Here is a 19,488-nt window from a genome sequence, read left to right as displayed (position 1 = left end):
CTGCATTTCAATATATTTACAAAAATTTCAATCCGATTAACAAAAATTCGTTTATCTGGCAGATTAACTTGTATTTTTCCAAAGCCTTATACTCCGTAAGAAAAACATTAATCTTTTAAAAAAGGATTTAATTTCATTTTAATAAAATAAAATTGATTAACAACATTTAACTTTGTTTGAATATATGTAGTTTTGAATAAATTTCGAGTTCCATTGTGCTTTTTTTTTTTTTTTTTTCCATTGCCAAGATAAGAAAATGGCTTAGAGCTAGGCATATACTTCATCGGGCTGAATCTTAAGGGCTAGTCAGCCACAACATGATAATAACCCTACATGTGGTGACATGAGAGACAAGCCGATGGAGCATGGCCTCATGGACATCATTTTCAAATTTAGCCAACAACTCGAGGTGAGCACACTAAGGGCTTGTTCTCATATGTTGAAATCCAGTTCAATTCAGTTCAGTTTAGTTTAGTTCAGTTCAGTTCAGCTCAGTTCAACTCAGTTCAGTTCAGTTCAGCTCAGTTCAACTCAGTTCAGTTTAGTTCAGCTCAGTTCAACTCAGTTCAGTTTAGTTCAGCCCAGTTCAGTTCAGTTTAGTTCATTTCAGCTCAACTCAGCTCAGTTCAGTGCAGTTCAGCTCAGTTCAGTTCAGTTCATCTCAGCTCATGTGTAATGATATTGCTAATGATATAAAGCCAAATTTCATTATTTTAAGCTCTTATTACAACGACGACGACGACAACAACAACAACAACAATACAACGACGACAATAAATAATAATAAATAAATAAATAAATAATAATAATAATAATAATAATCAATAAATAATAATAATAATAACAACAACAACAACAACAATAATAATCAATAAATAATAACAACAACAACAACAACAACAATAATAATAATAATAGTATATTTTTCTTAAATATTTTAATATGTATATTTGTATTTATTCTTTTTTGAAACAATGTATATTTGTATATACACATATGTATAATAGTAAATAATCAAAGATCACTAATCCGTAGTTAAAAATCACTAATTAATAAGTTCATTTCAGTTCAGTTCAGTCAACGAGAACATACCCTAAGTTGACCGGTAAGATATAGGACACTCATAGGCAACCGACACAATTTTTTTTTTTATCATTTTTGAACGGTAAGATACAGGATGAGGAGTCAAACCCAAGTCACACCTTGAAGGGACTAACCATCCCTCCACTCTTCACTCCTCGCACAACCGGCACAATACGAACCTTTACAACACGACTTTTTCTTGATCCATTTCAAACACGGTTTGTTTGATCACGAGACACAATGACCCGGCCCGCGCCCGGCTTCAGCGAAGTCGGAACGGGCGGACTTGTGGAATTGGAGAAATGCAGAAAGCGGATCGAAATTACAAATTCCTAGCATGCCCTCCCCCACCACCAAGTCCTCCACCATCTTTAATCTCAGATTCTCAGGAAGTCCAAAAAAATCCTCTGAAAACCCCAGAAAAATGTACCAAAATGTCATCTTCCCAAGCAATTTCCAGCAGACAATTAGAAAATTCTTTATACCCTTTATTGAATTCCTAAAAGGGTATTTTGTAGGAGAGAGAAATTGATTTATTTTTTGGGTTGTGGTCGAGATTCAATTCTAATTCCACACTCAATGGTCAGAGCTTTTCCCATTTCTCTCTCATTTCGTTTTCTTCTTCGTTGCTTTTACTTGACTTGCTTGTGGAATTGGAATTTCTATTTCTTTGATTTTCTAAATTCTATGGAATTCCCTGTTTCTTCTTTATGCTATTGAATTTTATTTGTTTCTTGCGAATTTTGGTCTAAATTGTGCTTATTTATCTCATCTCTTTCTTAAAACTTTGATGGAATACCCATCACAATTTCGATTGTAGTTTCTATCTACCTTCCTCAAATGTACTGAATAGTGAATACAATACTTATACTGTTCCACTCTTTTCGTCATTGAAAGTTCAACTCATTTGTTACAAGACAATTAGTGAATTAAACTAGTGATTCTAGGTTGAATGGTTGATACGTGATTTTGTTGTTAGTTTATTGGCTATACTTCGTATGATTTACAAAGTGCTTCGTATCATTTTAAGAAATATATTTAATGCTTACTAATTAGGCCGTGTATTATAAAACGCCGCATTTTATTGCCATTTCAAAGCTGATGTATGTGAAATGAAAATAATTAGAATTGACGTATTGTAGCAACCTAACTACAATTTATAACGAATTTGGTGGGGCTGTCAAGATGTGTTAGCGTGACATTGTTACTAGGTACTGTGCTGTATATAATATTATAATACCATATGATATGCATAACCCTGAGAGGCTGAAAAAAAGCACGAGTTGTATTTCTTGCACAAGTAGTTTTTCTCTTTGAGATGTCTTTTTCTATGTTGTCTTGAGTATTGACCATCTTTTTACTTTTTGTTCAGGACAAATTAAAAGTCTTTGTTATTATTTTTAAAGTATCATAATTTATGTATGATATTCATCGAATATTGCAAATTTTAGTAGTTATAAGTTGCCAAATACTCCGTATAACTCCAACTATTGCAATCATTAAAAATGGAGGAATATCTATATATGTGAAGAATACAATTTGTATATATATATATGTATGTATATGTGTATGTGTATCATTTCTCAAGGCATCTTTATATCATAGTGTATTAGTGTGTCCTCCATTAATTAACTTGTGGTATGTATATTCTTCTTTATCTATTTTTTTTTTTTTTTTAATTTTTTAGTTTTTGGTGCAAATGAGTCAAAAGGACACACAATAAAATAATTAATAAATATGGGAGAGGGGATTTGATCCTATGACTTATCCCTACATAGACCCTTGCTCATTCCCACTTGGCTAAGACCTCGGTCTTTCCATCTATTTATAGATTATAAATATACAAAAACTTGATTTTATTTTATTTGTATTTGTGCACTCATGTCTTACTTGTATAGTTGTATTAGTGTATCTTATCTCATTATGTCATGCTCTCTCACTTCCAAAGCGTTTGGTGACTAATAAGTTGATAACTTATATCAGTTGACCACTAGACCATGACTGATGAAATGCTCTTTTCAAGCCTCTACGCGTTTCTGTGGTTATGATCTCATGAAGCTAGTTGCATTGAATATAGTATTTGTTCATTTATTTATTTTTGATACTCTCAAGTATCATATAACATGATTGACTAGATTATTTTCTACGTAAATTTGGCAAAATGTGCGGCTTACCCTGTTAGGATATTCAACTGTAACTATATTTTATACAAGTAAACGTTTTGTTTATTGTAGTATCAAGCATGTGTATCTTTGGTAAAGACTTTACAGAGGCATATTAGTTTTTGATAAATGATAATAATTTTGCTTGACTTTTAGTATACATGAAACTTTTGTATTTTAGTGAAGCTTCTACGCGCTTTCATAGGGGTTGATTTATTGCCTCGTACTCTATAAAACATGCAACTATTAGCAGTTTTTGGTTAGTACCCTGCTATTGATTTTTCTTTAGTTAATCTGGTTGTAGTGATGGTACTTAAGAGACAATTTGGTGAGGAGGCAAGCGACAATTCATCACTTAACAATAGCTCCCAAAGCCCGCCAACGAAAACTCGGAAGTGAGTGCATGTTTTTTTTTTGTTTCTGAGTGTTCATTGCTTTGTGTTTGTCTGTTTATATCTCTACTGTGAATGATCACAATGACTGATCTCGCATAGTTGTTTAAGGCTTGAAATGAGTTTCTTTAGTAAGTTTTTTTCAAGTATGGTGACTGACTGACAATATTTTTGTAGAGTTGCTAACTATGTAATGAAGGAAGTGTCACTGCAAGAAATTGCCACACAAATATCGGCTATATTGGAACCTGCCCTTCGCAGAATGGTATGTTTTCAGTTGATGCTTTTGTCTTCCTGATCATGTTATGTTTTGTACATTTGGAGGGCTGCACCTCATGCCAATCTGCTTTTAGATTGTGTTGAGCTTTCTAAGTGTCTAGTAAGCCTTTTAGCTATGCATTCTCCGTGTCACACCACCTCATAGCCATGCATTCTCCCTGCTACTTTTAAAAGCTGCATCCTGTTTGAACAACTTGGCACATGTATGGTATTGGATATGTCCATTTAAAGTCTATACTTCTTCAATGTGATCCGTCATTTTTATTTATTTATTTATTTAATTATTTTTGTATAAAACTGTGTTGAGTATGCTGAATCCCTTGCTAGCAATAGTGATATTCATGTTTTAATATTAATTACTGTTTTGACTATTGAAAATTTATTACATGTACTGGGAACAGGTGAAGGAGGAGGTGGAGCCCCTGGTATATTTCCTTCAGTCATCTCCAAGGTTAGTTATGTGAGATACTTTGTTCTTTTGTTTATTTTCTAGCACCGTGGATTGTGGTTGATTAATTGTAGCTGTTGCTTCTCATATCAATATAGCAGTTCTAAAATTTGATAGACGCTTTCTAGTACTGTGGTTTTGTGGACAAATAGTTGTAAATACTTCCTGCTAGTGTCTGGTAAACGATATCATTATGTGACTATTACTTTCTTTGGAAAAAAAAGGCTTTAGTTTTAAGCTTTGATCCTTAGGGTAGCTGGTCTTATTTTTGAACTGGATTTTCTTTTTAGGGGAACGAGGGCTAATATTGCAAAGGTTAAAGTTTTGTTCAATTTGTCTGTGTATTGATGTGTGATCCACTGTGTGTGTATGTGTGCATGGGTGTGATTTCAAATTTGGTAATAATAAAGAAAGATATTGGAGGAGTTAATTGGAGCCTGAAGGAGTCATGATTTCCTTAAAAAAATAAAATAAAAATGTTACATTAGAGGTTGTGAAAGGTGTACTAATTTTGGGAGGTTTATGGACTTTCTCTAATAACCTTTATTTTATAGAGTATTTCTGTTTTTTCTGTTATTATTATTGAGTTTCTTGTTCTTTGGTTGCAGACATTCGCTTGGTATCCAGCATGATTCATTTCCTTTAAGAAGCCTGCAATTGCTTTTTGTCAACAAATTGCCTTCTACTCTCTTTACAAATAGTAAGATTGAGGATGAGGAGCATGATGCTCTTCAAATAAAACTAGTTGATGCAAAGTCAAAGAGCCTGATCCAACATGGTCCATTCTCCTCTATTAAGGTTGAGATTTTTGCCCTAAATGGTGATTTTGCTGCTGATGGGCGGGAAAATTGGAGTGAGAGTGAATTCAATGAAAACATTTTGCGTGAAAGAGAAGGTAAACGGCCATTATTGGTAGGAGAGACTTCCTTTTCTCTTATTGGAGGTCTTGGAACCATTGGTAACATCACTTTTACTGATAATTCAAGCTGGGTGAGAAGTAGAAAGTTCAAATTAGGGGTTCGAGTAGTGTCAAGAGCTTCTCATGGTATTGGCATCAGGGAAGCAGTGAGTGAAGCTTTTATGGTATTGGATCATCGTGGGGAATGTAAGTGTCTCCTTTCTTTCCTTATCTTAGATAACTATCTTGAACTGGTAACACGTCCAGGTCCAGCCTTTTTAGTTCCTATCTTTCCCTCAAGTATTTACCAAGCAAACTAGCAGTCTGGTAGTTCAGAAAACCCTTTGAAGAATTGCAAACGTAAAGTTTTGTGGTACATGCCTTTCAAGATAGTTTATTTTGATATTACAAATTACAATAGATCTGTATCTGTATAATGATTTTATAGCTTAGCACCATATTAGTTGTCCATTTCTGAAGTAGGAAGCTTAACTGAGAAGGGATCAGACATCATATATATGACTTATATTTAAGCCGTCCCATTTTATTTACTTGGTTGACAATTTCGTATAGGTTTGCTCCTTTTTTCATTTTCTAGGTATTACTTGCATATTGTTTTGATGTATAGAGCTTCTTAACAAGCAATCCACACCCCAGCATCCCCTGCAGTCCATATAACATGAAAAAAGGTTTGACTAATGGTTGTAGGGACTGATATATTCATACAGATAAACTGATAGAGGAACTTTTATATATTGTCTGTCTAGACATGGAGAACAAAATAGATTTATGTCCGCTGTTTAATAGCTGCACTGACTGAACAGGAACTATTTAATTATATTTAAAATTTTTGTTTCAAACAGCTAATGCTCATGATTCCATTGTAGTTTCCTAATTGTGTATTTATAATTTGACTTTGCAGCCTATCAGAAGCACAATACACCATCCTTGGATGATCCAGTTTGGCGTTTAAAAAAAATATCGAAACAGGGGGCATCACACAAGAAATTGGAGAAAAATGGAATCAAGACAGTAAAAGATTTCCTGATGCAATATCACATGAATTCATCTTTTCTACGGACTGTAAGAACATTGTTTTTGTATTTAGATGATCATTAGACAAAGTTGTGCCTTTATGTGATCTAATTCAATCCATCTGTAACTTTCTGTCCTAGGTCCTTGGGAAAGGGGTTGCTAATAGAACATGGGACATAATGGTGAAGCATGCTAATGAATGCCATCTGAACAACACATACTATAGTTACATTAATGAAGCGGAGTCTGCTCAGCTCCTGTTCAACTGTGTCTACAAAGTCATAGCTGTGAAGTTTGAAGGTCAAGATTACCAGCTTGTTGATGCTCTTGATAATTGTCAAAAGGTGAATAGATCATAGTACCGTGTAGGATTTTTGCTACTCTGAAATAATTGTTGGCTAATCTGTCTTGTGTAATGATTTGTCAGGTTCTGGTGGAGAAGCTGAAGCAGTTTGCATTCATGAATTTGAACCAGCTAGTTCCAGTTAATAATCCATCAGTTATATCTACTTCAATGGAACCAACTGTTGAACAAGATCTCCTATTTTCTACTCCAAAGCTGGATTTACAGCATGATGCTCTTTCATTTATAGATCAAGGTAACACGTCAACTTTGTTTTTGTTAGAAATGGAGGGGGAATTGGGGAAGTTCGTAAAAAGTTTATCTCCGTTAACTTTTTTTTTTTTTTTTTTGTGAGATAAGGATCGGTGCTTCAAACTTCAGTGATAGTAAAAGCTGGTTGAAATTCCTATTTAACAAGGGTTATGACTTTGGACAAATTCTAGGGACTAATTGAATCCCCCTTCTGGAGTAATATGGAATAACACAGGATGTAATTCGTCTGTTGTTTACACAGACATCCTTCTGGTACTGCCGTTGCTCAATATTGCAATATGCGTGCCTGCAGAATTGATTCTTTGGACGTGCTTGATCAGCGGTGGAAGTTTACTTTATAAATTACTATTTATTGTGCAAGTTGACGGCTGAATAAGTTTAGGTCACTACCACTGTAGGTGAATAATCTAGGAGCATGCTTTGTTATTTATCCTTGATTTTTCATTGCTTATGTGGACTGGAGTTCTTTTATTCTGGGATGAATGCTCATGCTGAATGTTTTTTATTAAGCTCAATTTTTTTTGCTTCTAATATTACTACTATATGTGTACAGATGAACCGGATAAGAAGTTGGATATTAATCTTTCAGATTCAGCATCATACCCCTGCACAATTGAAGATGGCTATACATTTGAAGTTGAATCAGCATCTCAGCCTAACCAACCGATACAGGGGTTTACTCCAGGAACTTTCCTAATGGGTGATTACGCTTCTGAGCTCTCTGACAAAACCTATAACTGGCACCAAAATAGTCCAATGACAACTTTTGCGCAAAACTGTCAGTTTGGAGAGTTTTCTCATATTCAAACCTCACCCTTCTATCCTCTTGCAACAAATTGGAGCCAAGGGGACAACGTTTTAGCAACTCTATCTCCTGCAACTCATTTTGATATCCTCTCCCAGCTTCCTGATCTTAGTGGTGCTATCTCAGGCTCTGGAAAGTCTAGGGCAGGATGGTGTAAGATCCGAGCTGCTGTTATGTGGAAGATTGTTAGACGAAATGCTGCTGCTAGAAGGAAAGCAAAATTTCCTTTCGGCTATCATTAATACAGATGCTGCCACACTGCTCATACTCCGAACTCTGAAATTGCTAGGTATAGTTAGGGCTGCGGCTCCCATAGAAAAGGGTGGCGTTAAGTCGAAATTACATTGTGACTATATAATTAAAAAGTGTATAGAAGGCAGAATTGCCATCTATTCCAATAGGTGGCTTTTGTATGATGTGAATAAGCCTTCTAGTTGCTGCTTTTTGTGTGTGTCCTGTGGGAAAAATGTATACTTGCTGGGCATTGTCAGTGACTCAGTGAGACAGTGAATCATTACTTGTAAATGTGATGGTACTTTTAAGGAATATAAAGTGACTTATTACTTCGTATGATTTGAGTACAATTTTTTTTTAATGGGTGTCCTTGTTGATTTGCTTGGTACCTTGGTTCATTCTTCATTGTGTGCATCGCAGGATCTAATCAGGTTTCTCCAGCAAAGAGAACTGAGAAGATGTGAAGGGATATGATTCAGAGGCATTACTCTGCGAGGAATATCAGGTGGTGGAAAGATCTAATTGTTGAGAAGCACCACCATTCAGGTATAGTTTTGATTGTTGAATACATATGGGGTTGTTTTGAGAGTTCTTTTTAGCAGGTAGTTTATCTTGAAATGATTTAAGCTTTGAAAGATGGATTTATATGGACCTGGACCCTGCGTACAGGTATTGATTAGTCCTGTACAATGGGGCAGGGCCCCGATAAAAGCCCCGACCCAACCTTAAAATGTACGGGTCAGACTCGATACAGACCCCTCCACATAAATGGGGCAAACTCTTAAAGGGTCAAAAATCTATTGTGTATAAATGAGCTTAGACCCATCTAATTTTGACCCAGCCCCACCCTAACTCGCCCCATTGCACAGGCCTAGTCTTGATCTAGCATGGAGCTTGGGTCTCAAGTAGCTTTCCATATTAGTGATGAAGGGAAGAATAGTTGTGAGGGTAAATGCACATAGCAAGGCTTTGTCGGGTGGGAAGGGGGAAGGGGGAAGGGGGGATGCTAGCTAGCAAACTCGGGAAGGTTGGTAGCTAGCAACCCCAGTTTGCTAATCAAATCCCTAAGAACCTACTAATCTACTATAGTGAGGCTAATTAAACGACGGATTGATTGGCTAATAAAGGGGTACATAAATTAAATTAAAATAAAAATGTAAATACATGTATTCCACATAATAGTATATTACATGTATATTTCTTGTGACACGTGGATTTTGTCAATAAATTAAGGAGTAAAGTACTGTATAACTTTAGACATAATTTACGATTATATCTCAATATCTGATTGTATCCGTACACTCAACAATTAATTAAAAATTCCAAAAAACAAGGATCCAATCAGTTACGTAGCCTGAGAATCTAACACTGCGTGAAATGGGGTTTTGTATGAGATCACTAGAAGACTGCTGTCTGGGCCGCCATACTTGGGCAGCAAGCACCCTTTTCGGGCAGAACGGGCAGGGAACACTGAAAGCTACTCACTGAGTCTTAGTCATTGGTGAGTTGGTGGCTACTAAGCACTTTCATCACTAACTACTTACAAATAATCCACTGCTTAATATTTTAATAGTTTAACATAACCATAATAGTTAATATAATCACAGAGAAGCAGCAGTTATGTAATAATTAACAACTAGCTAAAATAAAAACCATTCTTATAGTTTAGTTGTCGCAAATCATTTTGGCATAAATTTTGAATGTATGTAAAGAATATGAGACCGATGTATTATGAAAAAAAGATGGGTAAGTCTTGTATGTGGCTAGTCATACGGTGTAATCACATTAATTTATAAGAGTAATCTTCATTTATGTGTATGAGTAACTTCAATTTTTCATAAAAGTAACCTCATGTTATCCATAAAAGTAACCCAAATACATACATTATATGAGTGAATTTAAGTAATTTCGAATTAAGTAACTCAATTTGTTCATTCAAGTAACCCTTATTCGTTTGTTTTAAAAAATAAAAGAATAAATCCACTTATTTAACAAGTAACCCCCATTTCTCATTTAATTAACCTACATACCCGTTAAGGTAACTCTATTTGCTCATCACCGTAACCCCCTATTACTTAATTAATTGTCTTGTATGTGATTGTGTGACAATTAATTTGAGAAGGAGAAAGTACTTAAAAAGCAAGTGATTGATTGAGTGAACTTTAAAGCAGACCTTAGCTTAATGCTAGTGAAATTAAGGAGTATTTTAGAAGAAACTACAGTTCATTAGATGTACAAGCCAACTAAGTTGATTTGTGATCAATCACTTTCTTCTTAAATATAGTATCTTAACAATATACATGTACTAAGCAATTAATCCAAGAGGGAAAAGGCGGCTTAATATCACCCAAAACGTCGATGGTAGGCCATAGGTTGACAAAGAAAAACTAGGGTTTACGACGAGCAATGAGATAGACTAAGGTTTGCACGCAAGAAGTATTGATCATAAATTATATTCTTTAATCAAACGATTACCAAAATTAGATCTAAATATGACATGGAAGAGTATTCTTAATTAAAGCAGGCTAATTTTGTTTGATTTTTTGAATTTCAGTGATGTAATCTGCTGAGGTGGAGCAAATAATCCTACGTGCATACACTTCACCTCAAGTATGTAATAAGAAATCCTGAATCTTGCTTGTGTTCAATTGTTGACTGTATAGCTTTAGTTTATTTATCATTTTACAAGTAATTAAAGTACTAATTATTCCTTAATTTTAGCTTTGTGCTTTTGAAAGTAGATTACTCGTAAAGAATATGCTTTACCTTGCATGGAATCTTGGTCAGGATTTTAATTATACGAGTGTTTGTTTTTCAATAATTCTATGTGATTGGTTGGACTCTTAATCTGTATTTTCTTGATTAAACATTAACTTGGAACTTTATTAGCGTTGTTCAAAATAAGTTGGTAGCAATAATGAAAGTAAACATTGCTTGTATTAGTATTATGACATGAAGGCCGTGTTCAGCAACAACAATAATTTGTACACATGATTGAGACAACTAAAAACTACTCAAATGCTATACCACGTACAAAGTATTTCAAAGAATTCATCCTTGGTCTAGCTCAAAATGTTCCATTCTCCATAATAATGAAGTTCTAATCTACCTGATCTGTTGATCAAAGTATATATAAACTCTATTTTTCAACAAAATATTTTAAGGTTGACTAATGAGAATGAAATTCTGATTCAATAGGGTGCCTTTTCCTAACCTTTCAACAACAACTACCAAAAAAATACTAACTACTAATTAAGTTGAGGGTAACTTTATAAGTCCCTAGTAAAAAAATCCTTTAAGTACTCCATTAACACTTTATACCTACCAAGCTAAGAGGATTAGGAATATCATCCTTGTTGCACCTGTTAGATTAAGTAGAACACATCAATGAAAACTACTTAATTAGTAAACTAAACAATTAATTACTATATATAATTAAGCAAGACCATACTTTTGAATTCTAAATTTCTTTCTTTATTTCTCAATTTTTGTTCCCTTTAGAAAGCAGGAATTCTAGAAGTTTTAGTCATGGCCATCATAATCATATGTAAACATTAATAATCTAATAGCGTTTCCTTGACTTTGCTATAATTTTGGCAATTACATGTAAGCTTCTACGCGGTTGCTTACTACTTTTACATTCTTAATTCATGTTTCCCTCTCTTTTTCATTCTATAAATATGTCATTTTTGAGCTGTGAATAAGTTACTCCAACCATTTGGTCATCACTCTTTTTTAGAATTTGCGAATTTGAATAACTCATTGTTTTGGATGGTGTTGAAGAGGGTTTTTTCAGGTGAAGTGGAGAATGATAATCCTCACTTTCAAACTACTCAACAACAAAATCAACGTTTTAAGTTTACCAAGTAAGTAGTACTTGTTGTGTATGATTGATCGACTTATTTATCCAAGAGGTAAAAGTAAAATATCAAACATTAAAATAGAGCCATGCTTATTAATCTTTGATCTAAAGCCTAGAGCTCGATGTTAATCAACAAAGTTATTTTTAATTAACCTTACATGATTTTCTTTAATTTTAGGAACAAAGGTATTGACAAAAAATATTTCTAAGTCCTAACTACAAGAGTTTTTTTTTTTTTTTTGAAAGTACAAGAGTATTTTTTTAATCACCAGTTACATGGTTGATTTTTCTTTAGTAATGCACACTTTTTTTAGTCCTAATTCATGCATGCAGTGTGATGGGATTGTTTGTTACATAAAAATTACAATCGGAAAATTCTCAATAATAACATCCTACAAACATGAAAATAGAAATCTGAAATGTTTTTTATGCTGAGTATATGGTAAAATCTCTAAAAATACATCTATGTGTTATTATGTTTTTAATTTCGTATATGTGAAAGACAAAATCTATAGTAATAATTGACTTTGAATCGTGTCAAATTGCTAGGTGTATTTGCAAAGATAAGAAATGGCTGCAAGCATATTCTGCCCAGTTGGAGAATTCAATCCGAAAAGTGGTACTACCATTTAACTTTTATTTCTGGATTTCTTATATTATTGATCTTTTGATATTTTGTGCTTTTAGACTTTTCACATAAATAAATTTGCACTTTTTTGGAATCAGGATCATTGTTATTTCTATTTTATTTTTGTCAATTTATTAATCCAAAAGAACCCACTCTTTTTGTGTGTCCTTTTCAAAAATATAATTGTAATCTTTAGTTGAATTAATTTAACGGCCTAATGTCGGGAAGCTATTCAAACAAGGATATCATTTCTGAGGTTAGCATTTGGTAGGACGGTCAAGTCAACTTTGTTGTGATGTTGAAGTGTTATCTGTTATGTATGAGTAGCAAATAAAGTCTTATGGCCATATGTTAGGTAGCTACACCCTACACCAGGCTGTGATCAGTATAGGTGCATGGCTCGCTTTGGTCGGACCGTGTCACAGCCAACAAATTACACCAGGCCAATGGCATGGTATATATGAGTCACGACCCACATGCTACCCTTTGGTGAGCCATGGGCCACAAATCTACCCCATGCCAATTTATTATGTTTTCCAAATTTGTCCACTTAGTTAACTGTGTTTAGATTCGTTTTAAAGTGTATTTTAACAAATAAATAATTGAATATATTGACGGTCAAATTTGTGAATTAAAACTTTGCGGGGGCAACCTGAGGAGGTGGCCTGTCACTACTCACTAGCCAAATAAATTTTTGAGAAGATTTTGATTGACAGTGGTCATGTACTCATGTAGTTTGACAATAACTCTCAATTCATTTGGATATTTGAATTTGTTATTATGTAATATTGTAATGAACAGGTAAGGGAGGAAGTAGAGCTGGCCATACAACACTCTTACCACTCTATACTAAGGTCAGTTTGCTATTCATGTTTGTAATACTTAGGCCTTGAATTGCTGTGTAATTTTGACACCTTAATGCTTATCTTTATTGATGTTTTATTACTACAATTTTCGAGTTTATTTGTCAGTAAAGCATGTTGCATTGGATAGGGTTTATGACCTTAATGACTTAGGTGTTCTTAGACCTGGCAATCCTGACCCAGACCCGATGACCCGACCCGAATGACCCGACCCATGACCCGAAATCGACCCGAAACCAGTGACCCGAAATTGACCCAAAACCCGAATTAACCCGACCCGACCCATACCGGACCCGAAGTGGAACTGACCCGACCTTGACCCGAAACAACCCGACCCGAAGTTGACCCGAGACCCGAAGTTGACCCGACTCGAAAATGACCCGACCTTTAACTTCTTTTAGTAAATAATTATATAAGTTACTACCTCCGTTAACTTTTATTTGCAATTTTGGAATATTTTATATCTCACAAATAATACCCCAAAGTTACAAATAAAAGTTAACAGAGGTAGTATAAAAAGTTAATATTAGGAAATTATACATTAAAATAGACCCAACAACATCTTACATGAGTACATTGACTTTCATATAATAGTTAAAAAAGATGGTCAAAGTGAGATGTGTGAATAGTGCAAAATGTCAAATCGTTAAGAGTAATTTGGGACGAAGGGAGTATAAGAATGATTCAAAGAAATTATTACAACAATGACAATGATAATAAGAGTACGTATTAAAACTAAGATCAATAAGAGAGTGAGGTATAACTCAATTAGTTAGAGCATCCTTCTTAGTTTCAGGAGAGCCTAAAATTCTAAACACACACAAAAAAAAAAGGTTAATAAAAGTCAAACAATTACTATAATCCATGAAAAAATAGCCTTAATAAATATAGTGAGTTTTTCGTCAAAAAATAAATAAATATATATACAGAGTTGAATTTAACCCAATGAATCACCCGAATATGACTCGACTAGAAGTTGACCCGACCCGAAGTTGACCCGGAAATTGGACCCGAAAATTGACCTGACCGGAACTGACCCGACCCAAACTTGACCCGGCCCGAACCCGACCTGAATTGTTGACCCGATACCCGACCCGACCCGATCATCAGTCGACCTGAAATCAATCCGAAACCCGAAATGACCCGACCCGACCCGAACTTGACCCGACCCGACCCATACCCGAACCGAATGACCCATTTGCCAGGTCTAGGTGTTCTAGGCTCACGCTTACCTATGTTTCAATGAGTATAAATACTAGTCTCAATACTTTGTTGTTTGTTGATCAATATTTTAATGGATTTACTTTGCTGTATTGGTTATGTTTAACATGATGAAATATTTCAGAAATGTTAATTAGTCTTATGCTTGTAGGTTGATTCATGTTCAACTCATCTTCAGTAAGTTTTTAAGAGCTATTGTTATTTGTTTGGTAATAGAAAAGTTGGTCTTGTACAAGGAGATCAAGTGCTCTTATTTACTACTTACCACTCTACCATGTTGATCTTTCACTTCAGAATGAACTTATTGGCCCTATTTGAGCTTATTTTTACAAATCTTTTATATAGGTGAATAGAATGAAGCCTAAGAGGCTAAGGCTGGTTCATATGATACGTATGGTATTCTTTATTTAATGCTTTGGCTATGTTTCTAATTTTTAGCTGTATTCTTAATTCAAGCTTTTACTTTGTCACATAGGTTGATGCCAAGTCAGGTTAAGCCAAGTGAATCAAGAAAGTTAAAGCTGCAGTTTGAGGACAAGTTACCTAATAAACTTTTTACTGGGAACAAGGTAGAAGCTGAAGGGCCTTTACCAATCAAAATTTACTTACTTGATGCGGTTACTGGGCATCGAGTAACTGATGGTCCTCTGTCATCAGTGAAAGTGAAAATTGTTGTTCTTCATGGACATTTCAAGGCTGAGGAACTAGATAATTGGACAGAAGAAGAGTTTGACAACAATATTGTGTTTGAGAGGGATGGTAAAAGGCCATTGTTGATTGGACAGCATGTATTTTCATTGCAAAATGGGGTCGGCTGGATTGGTGATATATGCTTTACAGATAACTCAAGCTGGGAAAGAAGCAAGATGTTCAGGCTTGGGGCTAAAGTTGAAGCCAAAGGACACCAAGTGAGGGAAGGGGTAAGTAGTCCTTTTGAAGTGAAAGATCGGCGTGGAGAGAGTAAGTGTTTAGTCCTTATTCCTGTACTGCATTTTTGTTTTGCAGGGCATTCTTATCTCCATTAGTCTATTGCTCCCATTTCATTCTTTGACAACTGGAGAGAGCTTTACTGCTTTAGGCCTTATTTTCCAATTAGTTGATTGCTGATAATTGATTGCATTAGGTGTTATTTATTAACTGATTTGACTGGGGGATTGTATTAGCAGCTAGTTGTACAAAGGATTTTTGTTAAATTTGGCTGATAGGTGTTAGCTAATAGCTATCCACTAGCATACCATTTAAACGTTTTTGAACAGAGATTATTAATGCTGTGCAGTTTACCAGAAGCACAAGATTCCGGCTCCAGAAGATGAAGTCTGGCGCTTGTGCTGGATAGCAAAAGATGGGAAGATATGCAAAAGGTTGGCTGAACATAATATTTACAAAGTGAAGGATTTCGTGAAACAATATTACCTTGATGAGTCCTTACTCCGCCAAGTAAAGAAACTTTTAATGCTTTAGGATGATTATCATTTAATAGAATGTTTCTGTATGGCTTTAACTTTCTGAAGTAAAATTCTAACCAATTATGTTTGATTTGTTGATTGCAGATTCTGAATGTAACACCGAAAAAATGGGAAACAATAATTCAACGTGCTACTTCATGCTTTTCAGGGGATTCTAATCAAAGTCTGAGTGACTCGGCACCAATTGATGCTCCTATTATCAATACAATTTGCCCAATTACAGTTCCTGGCTTGAACATGCAGCAATTCTGTATGCCTCCGTCTTGCTATGGTATTACACGTACTTGAGGAGGCGTTGGTTTAATTCTTTGTTGCACAATATGTTTACGACTGTCACATATAGTTGTACCAGAACAATATCATAAAATGAAATCTGTGCTGTCATATTTTCGCCATTTGAGATTTTCTGAATCACTGTATTAATATTCTCTTATAAAATAATGTTTCTGACTACAGATCTACCAGAGAATCAAATGTCACATTACCATACAGAGGATTATAGCCATCATCTGCATCAATCCATGGTTCTGAACAATCCATTACTTAAGGATTTTTTAGCTGGATCATGTAGTGAGGATGGAAGTCTTCCATCTCTGGAAGACTGTATGCTACCACCCTTCCCTAATATGTTCCACTTTGAAACCTCAAGTTGGTTTCCTGCTTCTCAATTGATGGGAGAAGAAGGAAATAACAGTGATTATATGGGTTTTAGCCATAACTCTGATATAGGGATGCCCTCCTTCACCTCTACTGTGAATGCTAATGCTTCAGAAATTACAAAGCCGAAAGGATGGAGCAAGGTTCGAGCTATTATGAGGGTAAAAGTTAAGCATGATGAAGCTGTCAGGAAAGGAAAGTTTCCGTGTTTCAGTCAGTAGGCAGCTTACCCCTTGAATATTTGAAGGGGTAAGCCAGTAGGCCATTATGGAGGAGGGAAACTTGCGAAGGATTTCTCCTTTGATGTTTGATATGTTCCTAAATGTATTTGAAGTGCCAAATCATGGTTCTTTGTATTGTAATTGGGTTTACCCTATGATTCCAGATGTAAGTAGTCTTGGTTTTGTGCTAGCTAGGCACATAACATAAATGTATAGCTAAGCCCTTTAATCTATGATGTATAATAGTTTGTCATGTGTTGGTATCCTAAACATCTGGATAAGTGGATAATATATGAATCCCATAATTATATCGTTAATCTCATCGAAATGTATGTTGTATAAATTTCTTGCAGTTTGCCTGTAAATCTCCTTACTATCCAAGCTGGGTAATTGTACTTCTACTACTGTCAAGTATGTTGATACAGACTGTTTTGCTGCTGATCTAATTTCAATTCTAGTGTATTTTTTCTGCAATTCTGCTGATCACTTGATCTTCAAGTCTGTTTGTGGGGACTGCTAAGGCCTTGGAGTTTGATTGTTTACCATCTGTTCATGTTGGTGTTATTGGTATGCATTTGTGAATTCTGCTGTTACAACTTATGTATAGGCCCTATTCAGCAAAGCTAGCATAATATAGATTACTAGGAGTATCTCTTATTCCTTCCGTATTTATTACTTCATTTTCCTTTTTCAACAGTATTTTATTATTTGCTTCGTTTACCTTTTAGAAATTCCTTAACAGTATTTTACTACGGAAAATTTTTCTCCTCACTAGTGGTCCTCTTACATAGTTACATCATATTTTAATATTATTCATATTCTCTCGCCTCTCCATTTATACTCACTTTTGTTGTTTTTTTTATTTTTATTTTTCAACCAACTCACTTCCATCCTAAAATAGTACTTTAATATTTCATCTTAAACTTCATGTCTAGATAAATTGTCAAATTGAGCAAGTAATAAGATACAGAGAGGAGTTTTTTAGATACTTGATACATATCGGGGATTCGGGGCAATGATCAGCTCAACTTAAGTTGTAATATGTTAATTTTATTTTGTTGTGCTCCAAAGATAATGTTGTAAAATTTTAATAAACAATACTTGTATTTGTTTATAGGCTTATTTATATAAAACTTGTGTATTCCCCCAATTTTCTGGGGATTTTGGTTATGCTAAAAACAGGCGTTTAGACAATAAAACAGGAATCTAAGTTTGGGATTATATGTCTAACTTAATTATAAACAATAACCACTCCACCGACCCCCTTCTTTTTTTGTCTGAATTAATTATTAAGTGGACCTACCATATTGCCTACAAGACAGAATTAATAATCTCCTACTCCGTAATTAGTTTTTCGATTTGACACTGAGTATTGGCAAAAGGTATCATAGAAATAGTACTTTCTGAACCCTTTATAGTTTATTAACTAAATTGCATTAATGATTAATCTAACGCTAGATTGTTTCGTTCCTAGATGTCCTTCTTTCTTTGATTATTCCAATCAAATTAAAAATATTAAACATGAATGGAGGAAATACCAAATGTTTATGTATGTATCGTTCTGGAATCACGCATCACTCTCTATGCAAATATACAATTAAAAATTACACTTGTGGAGGAGGATGCATATTGGGACTAAAGAAACTTGTTTTATCATATGTTTTTTAAGAAAATTAAGTCACAATATTGTGTAAGTAGTATCAATGCTCGAACTCAAGACCTAAGTGGCTTGGCCCTTGCTTATTGGGCTTTGTTTCAATCCCTCCAACCACTATGCTATAAGTTTGTATTGTTAAATAATAACCAAAAATAATCTTTATATCTTATATTCAAATGGGTGCCATTTAATTTAAAAAAAAAGTTTTTTTTTTTTTTCTAGGTCACGTGACCTAGCAGGACCAAGGCTGGGTCCGCCACTGTGTGTATCAAGTTAAGTCAGGTCTATAAATGCCGGATCAAATCATTTTTTAACACCTCTATTTGATACTAACACATATTATGTAAAATACAAGGCCTCCCAAGACATGCATACATCATGTTATTAGTAATGAACCCTCTCATCTAACGGAAGCATGGTATCATTTACCAAAACATACCAAAAGACCCAAAGTAAGCACAAATGAAACCCTTATTGGATACAAATTAAAACTAATGACCCCTTACTTTTTGCCTTATAATAAACCCACTATTATTATTAAAGTTATTAACCAAACCCATTCTTAACTTGACTTTTATAATACAGTTTATAATTTATGCTATCATGGTAGCTTCCTTAATAGCTTCCACGACATTACGTCTCATTTTAATCGTATTTTCTCTTACACGGTTTACACATACTCACTCTCTCTCCTCTCTCCTCTCTTCTTTAGTCTTGTTGTAGTATAAATTAGCCGTCATTGAGCCGTTTTTAGTTAACTGCTCTCTAACCTAATCAAATCTAGCTCTCATCATTTTTATTGTTTCACCAATTAATTATTATAATTAGCTTCTAAAAACTTGTTAGTTAGTTAGTTAGTTTTGATGGTACCCATGAAGGATACTGAACAAGGAAACCAGCACCACCTCAAGTTCACAAAGTAAGTAATTGCTCGAACTTAACAGGGTTGTTTTTGATAAAG

The 19,488-nt window shown here is 34.6% G+C and overlaps 3 protein-coding genes across 4 annotated transcripts in view; all 3 read left to right on the top strand.

Moving 5' to 3' along the window:
* Positions 1–1,084: 1,084 nt before the first annotated feature.
* On the top strand, positions 1,085–11,816 carry LOC110708742 (calmodulin-binding protein 60 A-like). 2 transcript variants are annotated; one of them, XR_002508793.1, is made up of 12 exons: positions 1,085–1,665; positions 3,550–3,640; positions 3,815–3,902; positions 4,318–4,367; positions 4,973–5,469; positions 6,185–6,345; positions 6,438–6,641; positions 6,725–6,896; positions 7,467–8,007; positions 8,373–8,498; positions 10,507–10,562; positions 11,736–11,816. XR_002508793.1 is itself a non-coding variant. In XM_021886954.1 (9 exons), the coding sequence occupies exons 2-9, from the start codon at positions 3,552–3,554 to the stop codon at positions 7,958–7,960; spliced, it is 1,755 nt and encodes a 584-aa protein (XP_021742646.1). In that variant the 5' UTR covers positions 1,085–1,665; positions 3,550–3,551; the 3' UTR covers positions 7,961–8,288. The 2 variants fall into 2 exon arrangements, 1 of the variants encoding a protein (XP_021742646.1); XM_021886954.1 differs by lacking the exons at positions 8,373–8,498; positions 10,507–10,562; positions 11,736–11,816 and having other exon boundaries at positions 7,467–8,288.
* On the top strand, positions 10,599–17,319 carry LOC110708744 (calmodulin-binding protein 60 C-like). The gene is made up of 7 exons (XM_021886955.1): positions 10,599–11,818; positions 12,364–12,433; positions 13,244–13,296; positions 15,002–15,486; positions 15,803–15,963; positions 16,077–16,263; positions 16,449–17,319. The coding sequence occupies exons 1-7, from the start codon at positions 11,724–11,726 to the stop codon at positions 16,868–16,870; spliced, it is 1,473 nt and encodes a 490-aa protein (XP_021742647.1). The 5' UTR covers positions 10,599–11,723; the 3' UTR covers positions 16,871–17,319.
* The window catches only part of LOC110708960 (calmodulin-binding protein 60 C-like), a 15,231-nt gene continuing 12,659 nt past the window's right edge, over positions 16,917–19,488 (top strand). The window contains exon 1 of the mRNA XM_021887188.1: positions 16,917–17,036. Within this exon, the coding sequence (XP_021742880.1) occupies positions 16,917–17,036 (120 nt within the window). The remainder of the gene's footprint in view (positions 17,037–19,488) is intronic.

This window comes from Chenopodium quinoa, unplaced genomic scaffold (genome assembly GCF_001683475.1).
Source record: "Chenopodium quinoa cultivar QQ74 unplaced genomic scaffold, ASM168347v1, whole genome shotgun sequence".
Lineage (NCBI taxonomy): Eukaryota > Viridiplantae > Streptophyta > Magnoliopsida > Caryophyllales > Amaranthaceae > Chenopodium > Chenopodium quinoa.
This window is presented reverse-complemented; position numbering and strand designations above follow the sequence as displayed.